At 36.8% G+C, this 12,129-nt stretch overlaps 1 protein-coding gene across 1 annotated transcript in view; it reads left to right on the top strand.

Moving 5' to 3' along the window:
- The window catches only part of LOC124777384 (synaptogyrin), a 54,165-nt gene that overhangs the window by 20,368 nt on the left and 21,668 nt on the right, over positions 1-12,129 (top strand). Inside the window, exon 3 of the mRNA XM_047252774.1 lies at positions 6,545-6,684. Within this exon, the coding sequence (XP_047108730.1) occupies positions 6,545-6,684 (140 nt within the window). The remainder of the gene's footprint in view (positions 1-6,544; positions 6,685-12,129) is intronic.

Raw genomic sequence — 12,129 nt, 5'->3', positions numbered from 1 at the left:
TAACCTGCACTCAATCAGCGACAGTAATGCCCTGGCTTGCGCTGACTGCTACCACCAAGTGTGTGGCGCTACTGAGTCACTGCTGGATTGCTGTTTATTCTTAGTGTTTTGCTATCCCTGTCAATACATTCAACCAAATGTTGTGCAAAAACCTTAGGTCTAACAAGTATGAGCACAGTGGGGTCTGTAAGCTTCTAGCTCCAGTAGGTATAGAGGTATGAGCAACAGGTCTCTTTCCAGTTCCTGGCATTTAGGCTGCCTCGCATGAAAAGCATGTTGTGTGTGGGAACGGTATTGACCTGACAAATGAACCAGCTTCACAGGGCAGCCATGTCAAAAGCAAGAAATGATTTTCCAGACCCAAACATGTAGGCTGCCCTGCCTGACAAGCATGTTTCAGGAGTAGTACTGGCCTACTTCATTGAAATGTATTGCAGGGGCTACATATGCTGATCCGCGTATCTGGGGACAGGTTGGGGTGGATAGACAATGGATTGACAAAGTGAGGGGGAGGAGGAGGAGGAGGAAATGAATGGAGAAAAGGAAGGAGCAGGAGATGAATGAGGCAGGTGGAAGGTGTAGAGGGATAGTGGGGCAATTGGAAAGAGAGGGGCTGGAGGAAATGAGCAAAGAGAGGGGAAGAGGAGATACACAGGTAGAGGTGGGAAGATGTGACCTAAAGGGGAGGAGGTGGTGTGTTGAGTACAGGTGTTGATCACATGCAAGGGTGAAGCCACGGCAAACAGGCTGATAGTGAGGCTGAGCACTGGTTAGTGAGATAAAGCCTAGTAGGCTTGGTATGTATATTTTTACACCTGTGCATAAAGTGCGCACCATTGGGAAAAAAATTAGTAAAATGCTACTTAGAGATGTCGTATGCTTCATTCCGCATCAGACATAACATATGAAGTTGAGGATTATGACCCTTTATCAAAAATACAAAAATGCGACACATCATCTGTGTCCTTCATATGAAACTCGACTACGGTGCAGAAGCATGGCTTGTTAAGAGGTTAAAGGAAACTGAAGACAAACTAGATGATTGTGAAGCCTTGGTGACCATTCAAGGTAGCTTATACCATTATAGCGAAGAGGATGTAGAACATGATCAGAATGTGGGGATCTGCCAGTGTTGAAAATTGAAAGGAAAGGGCATATTCTCTAATCCTGATACAAATCCTTGGATAGTCATCTGCAAAAACAGCTCTCTGTGTAAGAGTTTTATTGTAATGATGGTATTAAACTAGTCCACAGTGGATTTTTTTTTTTTCCTCTGAAACCCAAGTACACACTTTTCATAGATTCTGATGCACTGAACTTAAGACTTTACATTTCACTTATATTTCTACCATAATAAATAAGTTATATACATTATTAAACTTCCATAATTTATTTGTACTGTTTCTTTGTCGTCCTCTTGGGGGTGGTGTCCTGAGCATCTATAGCAGTAGCCCGTCATGCTCTTTACTGCTGTTCCATGAGAGAAATGTCCCAATGGAAACCCTAGGTGTGCTCTTCACTCAGTGCACCACATTTATCTAGGAACACATTGTGGACTGAGTGAGAGTAAAGGAAGCAAATCTTCAGGGTCATTTTGCAGGCAATGACCATGAACGAGTTTGTCCACAAAGTCCGTTTGTTTTTAGATTCTCCTATTTCCCATGAAAAGTTTTGTCATGTTACAATAAGTACCACACATGCGGCAGATGGGGTTAAAGTAGACATTAATTTCTAACTCGTGCGTGCGCAAAAAATTAGAAATTAGTGTCTACTTTAACCCCATCTGCTGCATGTGTGGTACTTACTGTAATTTTTTTTTTTTTCACTTCATACCCCATATGATCATAGTTTTGACAATAATTGTAGATGTGGTACCGAGTCATGCTTTTTGGAAATCGAGAAGCACTGAATCTATTGTAATCCAAAACTTCCAGTACATCATGTGAGAAAAGTGAGAGTTGTGTTTCTCATGATAGACTTTTTTGAAGTCTATCCTGGTTATCATTCTGTTCAAGATACCTTATTATGTTTGAGCTCAGAATATGTCCTAATATTCTGCAACAAATCAATGTCAAGGATATTGGACATTAGTTTTGTGGATCATTTCTATTAACTTCCTGGTACAGGTGTGACCTGTACTAGTTTTCTGAGAACTGAGCATGGGATTTTGTTAGTGATCTGCCATAGATTATAGTTACAAGAGTCTAATCCAGCTGCAAATTCAGTGTAGAACCTGAAAGGCATTCCATCAGGGCCGGGAGCTTTGTTCAGTTGTAATAATGTCAGCTGTTTATCAATACCACTGAGACTGGTACTTATTTCATTCATCTTTTCAGTGGTACAGGGATTAAATTGGGGCAATTTTCCTGAGCTTTCCTTTGTAAAGGAATGTTTGAAAATGGTGTTAAACATTTCAGCTTTTGTTTTTCTGCCATCGATTTTAGTTCCTGTCTCATTCCCTAGGGGCTGGACACTAACAGCCTTTACATATAATCAGAATTTTCTTTGGGTTCTGCGAAAGCTGATTTGACAATAGTAGACTACAGTAGTCATTACAGGCAACGCGTGTTACTCTCTTGACAGTCAAACGTTTGATTCAATATCTCTCTTCCTCTTTCCTCCCGGTATGACTTGTTTTCTCAGTGGAGGTGCCATACAAAAATAGCAATCAGACCTATGAATTATGGGTTTGCACTAAATAGCAGGCAGACCAACTTCCATGGAGGTGTTTTTACTAAACACCAATAATTCAGTGTAGATTAACATATATAGCAGCTCCAATTCCATACCCAAACTAGAAGGGGTAAGATTGTTTCAGTGCTCTAATTGATTGTTGTCTATGTGAACCATAAATAACTGCATGTATGCAGCAAAAGTTGTCATGTTTGTTACTGCAGGTATGGGGCATTTCGTTTAAAAAAAGCCAAAACACTCATTCCAGTAACAAGTGAACTAATGCAGCACCAAGAGCACACAACTGTGACAAGTAACAATTAAAATTGCATCTGGTTCCTACATCCAACAATGCTTGTGTGATTGGATGGCGCAAGAGTCATGGTCGTAAAGCAGTGTTGCCAAACTGTACTGGAAGTGTCCCACTCACTCACTGCATAGGAACCATGTTACAGTGCCTTTGCATGTAGCTCTTACATGGTTTCATAAGTGTGACTGTTAAAAGCAAATACCCAATTTACTTGTAACCCTGAACTAACAGACAATTTTTAACTGTAGTACTTGTTTCCATTGCATCTAAATCTGTAAAGCACAGCTACTTACATTTCTGTAAAAAAAAAGAATAAAAAGAATAATTTATGAAATCCAAAACAGTTTTACAGACTTCTAGTGAGTTATTTATAGTCCATGTAGGGCCTGTGTTGATGTATGTTGAACATGGGGAAGACAAATTCTATTTAAATTTAAATAGAGTTCTAATACTAGTCACTTACTTATTGTTTGCTTTTTAAGTATTCCATTACAAAGTCCTACAGACTATATGATGGGTACTGCACTCAGCACTAAAATAAAATTCATTGTAGTAGGTTCCCACTAGAACACATCATGAAATTTGGCACACACTTTAAAAAATATTGTTTGACATTTTTCCCTTTCAAAATGAAATTAGCATTGAAAATTTTATGAATTAAAAAAAATGCTGTGGAAAAAATCTGCATCTGTATTAATATGGGCAAGTAGCGCACAGATTTTAAAGATTACAAGAAACTGAGTAAAATGGTGCAAATTTCAGCTCTGTAAGTCACATAATTTTTGGGGGTGATGGCCATAAAAGAAATAAATTTGGAATAATTCATGCAAGCAAAACAATACTTAAAAAATATTATAAAGATGTGAAATGTTGAGGATGAGACCATGGGTTAATTTCACGTAGAACTTACTTTTAATGATGAGAAAGGATTACAAATATAAACAAACTAATATTTTATAATTCTGATAGAAGATGAACATCAGTAAAAGCAAATAAAGGTAGTAGATTGTATTTAGATTAATTTGTCAGATGACTGAGGGATTAGGTTAGGAACTATAATGCTAAAAGTAGAAGAAAGATTTTGCTGATGGCAGCAGTAAAGGATATAAACTAGATAGTCAATAATAATGATTGATGATGACTTTTCTAAAGGAAAAAAGTTAACATCTTTGTGAAAGAGTTGGCCTGCAGAGTAATTATATATAGACATGAAATATTGGTAGTAACTAGGGCAAGCAAGAGAATTGAAGTCATTGAAATTGTAGTGCTACAGAAGATTGAATATTTGATGAGCAGTTTCCATAATTAGTGCTGAAGTACTGAATGAAAGAGATGAGTTCTGTGATAAAATTTGATTAATTTAAGGGAAAGATTGACAGGTCACATTCTGGGGCACCAAGGAATAGTTAATTTAATATTGTAAAGAAATATGGAGGTAAAAATTGTAAATAAAGATAAAAGCTGAAATATAGCAATGAAGTTAAATTGCCTGTCAGAGGATCGTTTTTAAAGTTAGAACCATTGTGTAATGGAGTAAGAGAAACTTTATGAATATAAATTGTCACAAACTGAAATATGCATATTTTTTCAATTTCCAACTTAATCTCCATTAACATTTAAACATTTGTAAAGTTGTGGAAATTTCTTCAATTTTGGAAGAGATGAGTCTGATAAGACTGTGTGGTGGATGAACCAGTAATTCTCTAACTTGTCCAGTTGTCTTTATTCTTGCCACAACATGAGGCTGAGCATTATCATGGAGCAGAACGATGCCGCTAGAGAGCAGTCCCTGCCAGCGATTTTGAATGGTGTGCTTATGCTTTAATAATGTTTCACAGTATCTCTCATCATTGTCATTCCTATTGGCAAAAAAGTGTAATGGAAGAATGCCTTTCTGGTCCCATAAAACTGTGGCATTGATTTTCTGTGTTGAAGGTTCTTTTTTGCATTTTCATAGTTTCGTCAGGGAGTTTGAATGATGCCACTCACTGGATTGACATTCATTCCGTGGAGTGTAGTGTACAATCCATGTTTCATCACCAGTCCCCATGTGACTCAAGAACCTGTCACCATCCTTGCTATAGCACTCCAAAACGGACAAAGAATGTGCCATTTGCTTTGTTTTGTGTTCCTCTGTCAGCATTTTTGGCACCCATCTTGCATACTTTATTATTATGGAAGTTTATTAGTGACACTGTGATAAACTATGGATCTGGAAACTTACGGAAATTTCCGATGCAGCTCACCAGTAGTAAGGTGCCTGTTTTAGCGAATTACCTCCTCAAATCTTTGGGTTAACTCTTCATTTGTGACAATAGACCATCCAGATTGTTCATCATCATAAACATTTGCCCTTCCTTGTTCAAACGGCCTATACCATTTTCGCATAATTCTGTCGTTCATTACATCTGCACCATGAACTTAAACATACTGCTGGTGAATTTCAGCAGGACGGACTTGTTTCACATTGAAGAACCGAATAAACAAGCGCACTTCAGTCAGTGTGAGTAATGATTAACGTGGTAACAAACGAAGCAGTATAACCATACAACCAACGACAGAGACATAAAATTTATTGGTGGCATCATGAGAGACGGGCCAAGAGTGGCTGACCATGAACAAATGTCACACGACAGGATGCATGGGCACAATGTACTAATGGTTCTTACTTTAAAAATGACCCTCGTAATTATACAGAATAGACTATCATGGAGAGCTGCATGGTACACGTCATCTCTCTGAGAATGGTAACAAGAATTTGAATTTACTTAATGGATCGTGTTATAAACTTACGGTACACATTTTACTAAAGTGAATTTGTGATTAACTATTAGATTGGTCCACATCAAGACTAGAACTGTCAGGAAACACTGTTGCTTCCTATATTGAAAGCTAAGGCGATCTGCACAGCTTGTTATATGCTACTACCTTGTGAAATTTAATTTTGAAAAAATAAATTTTTACCTTGCTGGTTTGGTATTGCTAGCAAGTGCTAGTTTAGTAAAAGTTCCTGGGAGTAGAGAAAGAAGCAACATGGTTTTTTTAAAAAAAAGTTACACTATCATGTCAACATTTCTTCTCAGGATACTATTGAAGTTTTCTGCATTTGACAAAATAAAAATACAAATAGAAAAGGATCTGTGAAAAAATGACTGACTGGTAGGATATAGTTGAACGTGTTGGTTAAGTTTTGTGATAGTTTTCTACTTTCTTAATTACTTCTTATACTTACTGTGACTAAATTTCATTACTATACAGATTATGTAAGTTGCCACTAAATTGTAACTGTAAAATGAATTTGTTCTTTGCCTAACAGAACAGTTCGTATCTATCAAAACCATAATTTAACAGCTTGTTCATTTATTATGTGTGTCACACTAAAGATGCTGACATAAAAAACCAAAGTGCTAGTTGGCCCCCTTTCTTTTCTTTAAACTTGTTTTCTCTTTGTGAAGTTGAAGCTGTTTCCTTGTTATAACAACACCAAATTCTTGTGAACTGTTGATCAATATAGATAAAATGTATTGTGGCATAGTCAGTGCATGATTGAATTTGTTTCAGGTTTATGGACATTTTTGTATTTTGTCGGCTTTTGTTACTTAACAAATCAGTGGAGCCAGTCAAGCACGCCGCAAGGAGGAATTGGAGTCAATGACGTTCAAGCTGCCATTGCCTTCTCCTTCTTTTCTATTTTTACTTGGGTATGTTATCCACAAAATTTTGAAATTTGTTGTATATTATTTACAAAATCACAAAAATTGATTTAGTAGATTATGTGTGTTACTGACATACTCTGATTAGTACTTCAGGAATATTTCATTAGAAAACAATCCAAATTAATTAATTGGAAATAATGATTTGGAGATTTCTTCTCAAAAGATTCCTGCAATGATTTTGCACACAAGTATCTTTACAGCTTGTGGACCACTAGCTATGCACCTGCATGGATTAAATTCTAAAAATTGTTTAATGCACAGTAGAAAATGCTTTCCTACAAAATAATCGTAAATTGTAAATTTCACATTTTCATAAGGAGGAAATTTCTTTGTGTCAAACAATGGAAAATCCTGAATGGAATGTAATAATACTGTGTTAAGGAAAGTTGCTACTGACTATATAGCAGAGATACTGAGTCGCAGATAGGCACAACAAAAAGATTGTCGCAAATATAGCTTTGCCCCCCCCCCCCCCCCCCACACACACACACACACACACACACACACACACACACACACACACACACACACACACGACTACAGTTGTGTGTGTGTGTGTGTGTGTGTGTGTGTGTGTGTGTGTGTGTGGGGGGGGGGGGGGGGGGGGGGGTTTGTCTAATTTAGACGAAGGCCTTACTGGCTGACAGCTATATTTGCGACAGCGTTTTTGTTGAGCCTATATGCGACTCTGCGTTCCTGTTATAGGGTGAATAGCGACTTTTCTTTTCACAATATTGTTCTGTCTTTGTGTGCAACACATTGGTGAAAAAGCACAAAAAATACTGTGGGGCATGTATGTAACCATAACTTTCAGTGGTTGAAGCTGTAGTTTTTCTTGGAAATGGAAATTATCATATGGTGTCAGTGTCCGGGAGTTCCCAGGTGGGAATTTCGGGCACCAAGTGCAAGTCGTACTGAGTGCGGCGCCACATTGTGCGACTTCCACACCGACAATGGGGATGAAATGATAATGACAGCACAACACCCAGTCCCTTAGGGGAGAAAATCTCCCACCCCAGCCAGGAATTGAACCCAGGCTCCCGTGAATGGCAATCAAACGTGCTGACCATTCAGCTATTGTGCCAGACTATAGTTTCTGTTAATTCACCCAGAGTGGAATGATTGGAATGATACGTACAGTGCAGAACACTAATGTATCTACTGTATTTGACAATCATTATACCTCATCAGGACATGGGTACCAATAGCTGTGAGTAATGTTTCACATATGTGATAGTCGTATTGATTTCTGCTACAGATCAAAGCTAAAATTACTTTTTAAACAAATAGTAAGAAAAAGTGACTCAGGAGTACAGTAAAAACTGTTGAACAGTCTGGCCCTCAAACTACAGGTGATTTCAGTTTTTTCTGTATAAAATCATGGACACTTTTATTCCATAATTGGAATAGTTGCAAGGATCGTATAAAAGGAATGCTACCGAAAACCAGAAATTTAATTTAAAAGTGAATTATAATTGATATTTATTGTATCTAATACAGGAAATGGGGAACATTGCATTAAACACACACACGAGAATGTATGTGTATCTCCTTGTACTCGTAGGGTTAATGCTTGTACGTATTTCTCAAAAATTGCTTCAGTTACTTTCATTAAAGTTGAAAAATGTTGTGTTTGTGTTTGTATTTTTTGTGGAATGTAATAAATTCATTGAAAAAACTAATCGATAACAAGATGAAATACTTTCTTGTAATATTTCTTGTTTTGCTTCCACGTGATCTCATAATAGTTATCAGTCAGCTCTATCAATGCCACCTTTTGTATCATTAGTAAAAAAAACGTGGAGGCCCGGGAAAAGAATAGGCCTCCGGTATGTTCTGCCAGCCGTAAAAGGCGACGAAAAGAACAAACCACTAATAGGGCTAACCCCCTTTTAGTGTGATTAGTTGGTTCAGGACAGAACTAAAGAAGCCTCGGACAAGCGCCGTCATGGTTGGGGACGACGATTGAACCCTATGCCCGCCCACAATGGTAACGACACTGCTAGCCAACTGGAAAATGATTCAAATCCAAATAGAGGTGTTTTGCAGGATATGCTTCCTGTAACCACCCTAGAAGGAAAACAAAGACAGAGGATGATGGTCAGATGAAGTTAATCGACACCTCATGTTCTGTTATTACCAAGGAACAAACCTAGGAACCAACACAACTGGATACAGATCACAAGTATACACAACATTTATTACCAGATACCCAAAATTTAAATTTTTAACAGAACGACGACTAGCTGATCAGATCCGTGTAATAATCAAAAATAATAGGATACCCCAGTCAGAATTAGAAAACATCAAACAAGTACAACAAATACTGGAACAAAATAATGTGCAATCAGAAGAAGAAGAAGAAGAAGAAGAAAATACAGTAATGGACTCAAACGTCCCAGAGAAAACAAACAAAGAACAAAACGCGTCAATTAAACAATCAGAGGAAAACGAAATCTTAAGACAGCCACCAGAACAAGCACAAATAGAACATGAAGTGACACACATGTTAGATATAGAAGAGAAATTTCAGCTGACATATATAGAATACAAAGACACAAATACAGACATTAGACCATTCTTGCATAGACCGCCAAATAACCCACAAGTCGAAACAACAATAAAAACTATCAACACAATCATACACAACAAAATAAATGAAAATACAACTATGGAAGAGTTACAACTACTGGTTTATGTAGGAGCACTCACTTCACTAAATATACACACTAGGCAGAGATCAGAACCAACCAACACACAGATGAAACCCACAAAACCAGCATGGCAACACAGGCTACGGATCAGAATAGAAAGACTGAGAAAAGACATCGGACAGCTAACACAATTTATAAGAAATGAAATGTCAGAAAAAAAGGAAAAGGTTAGGTAAAATCTCACAACAAGAAGTGATAGAGCAATTAGATGAAAAGAAGCAGAAATTACAAGCATTGGCCAAACGACTTAGAAGATACAAAAAAAGTGAAGATAGAAGGAAACAAAACCAAACATTCAACACAAACCAAAAGAAATTTTACCAAACAATAGATAACACACACATTAAAATAGACAATCCACCAAACATAACAGACATGGAACACTTCTGGAGCAACATATGGTCAAACCCGGTACAACATAACAGGCATGCATGGTGGATACAAGCAGAAACAGACACATACAAGATGATACCACAAATGCCTGAAGTGATAATTTTGCAATATGAAGTCACATGAGCAATTAATTCTACACACAATTGGAAAGCCCCTGGAAATGATAAAATAGCAAATTTCTGGCTAAAGTAGTTCACCTCAACACATTCACATCTAACTAAATTATTTAACAGTTACATTGCAGACCCATACACATTCCCTGATACACTTACACATGGAATAACCTATCTGAAACCCAAAGATCAAGCAGACACAGCAAACCTAACAAAATATCGCCCCATAACATGCCTACCAACAATATACAAAATATTAACTTCAGTCATTACACAGAAATTAATGACACATACAACACAGAACAAAATTATAAATGAAGAACACAAAGGCTGCTGCAAAGGAGCACGAGGATGTAAAGAGCAACTGATAATAGATACAGAGGTGACATATCAAGCTAAAACTAAACAAAGGTCGCTACACTATGCATACATTGATTACCAAAAAGCTTTTGATAGTGTACCCCACTCATGGTTACTACAGATATTGGAAATATACAAAGTAGATCCTAAATTGATACAGTTCCTAAACATAGTAATGAAAAACTGGAAAATCACACTTAATATCCTAACAAATTCAGATAATATCACATCACAGCCAATACAGATTAAGTGTGGAATATACCAAGGAGACTCATTAAGTCCTTTCTGGTTCTGTCTTGCTCTGAACCCACTATCCAACATGCTAAATAATACAAATTATGGATATAATATTACTGGAACATGCCCACACAAAATCACACATTTGCTATACATGGATGATCTAAAACTACTGGCAGCAACAAATCAACAACTCAACCAATTACCAATGATATAAATATGGCTTTTGGAACAGACAAATGTAAGAAAAATAGCATAGTCAAGAGAAAACACACTAAACTAGAAGATTACGTATTGAATAACCACAGTGACTCCATAGAAGCGATGGAAAAAACAGATGCCTATAAATATCCAGGATACAGACAAAAAATAGGAATAGATAATACAAATACTAAAGAAGAACTAAAAGAAAAATATAGACAAAGACTAACAAAAATACTGAAAACGGAATTGACAGCAAGAAACAAGACAAAAGCTATAAATACTTATGCTATACCAATATTGACCTACTCATTTGGAGTAGTGAAATGGAGTAACACAGACCTAGAAGCACTCAATACACTTACACGATCACAATGCCACAAATATAGAATACGTCACATACATTCAGCAACTGAAAGATTCACATTAAGCAGAAAGGAAGGAGGAAGGGGATTCATCGATATTAAAAAACCTACATTATGGACAGGTAGACAATTTAAGAAAATTCATTCTAGAATGAGCAGAAACTAGCAAAATACACAAATCAATCACTCATATAAATACATCAGCTACACCATTGCAATTTCATAACCACTTCTACAACCCTTTAGATCACATAACATCAACAGATACGAAGAAAGTAAATTGGAAAAAGAAAACACTACATGGCAAGCACCCGTATCATCTAACACAGCCACACATCGATCAAGACGCATCCAACACATGGCTAAGAAAAGGCAATATATACAGTGAGACGGAAGGATTCATGATTGCAATACAGGATCAAACAATAAACACCAGATATTATAGCAAGCATATTATTAAAGATCCCAATACCATAACAGATAAATGCAGACTTTGCAAACAACAAATAGAAACAGTAGATCACATCACAAGTGGATGTACAATACTAGCAAATACAGAATACCCCAGAAGACATGACAATGTAGCAAAAATAATACATCAACAGCTTGCCTGACAACATAAACTTATAAAACATGTTCCCACATACAAGTATGCACCACAAAATGTACTGGAGAACGATGAATACGAATTATACTGGAACAGAACCATTATAACAGATAAAACAACACCACATAACAAACCTGACATCATACTCGCCAATGAAAAGAAGAAATTAACACAACTAATTGAAATATCCATACTCAATACAATAAATATACAAAAGAAAACAGGAGAAAAAATTGAAAAATACATCCAACTGGCTGAGGAAGTCCAGGACATGTGGCATCAGGATAAAGTTGACATTATACCAATTATACTACCAACTACAGGAGTCATACTACCAACTACAGGAGTCATACCACACAATATCCACCAGTACATCAATGCAATACAGCTACATCCAAACTTATATATACAACTACAGAAATCTGTAATTATTGATAAGT

The sequence above is a fragment of the Schistocerca piceifrons genome, chromosome 2 (genome assembly GCF_021461385.2).
Source record: "Schistocerca piceifrons isolate TAMUIC-IGC-003096 chromosome 2, iqSchPice1.1, whole genome shotgun sequence".
In the NCBI taxonomy this organism is placed as follows: Eukaryota; Metazoa; Arthropoda; class Insecta; order Orthoptera; family Acrididae; genus Schistocerca; species Schistocerca piceifrons.
This window is presented reverse-complemented; position numbering and strand designations above follow the sequence as displayed.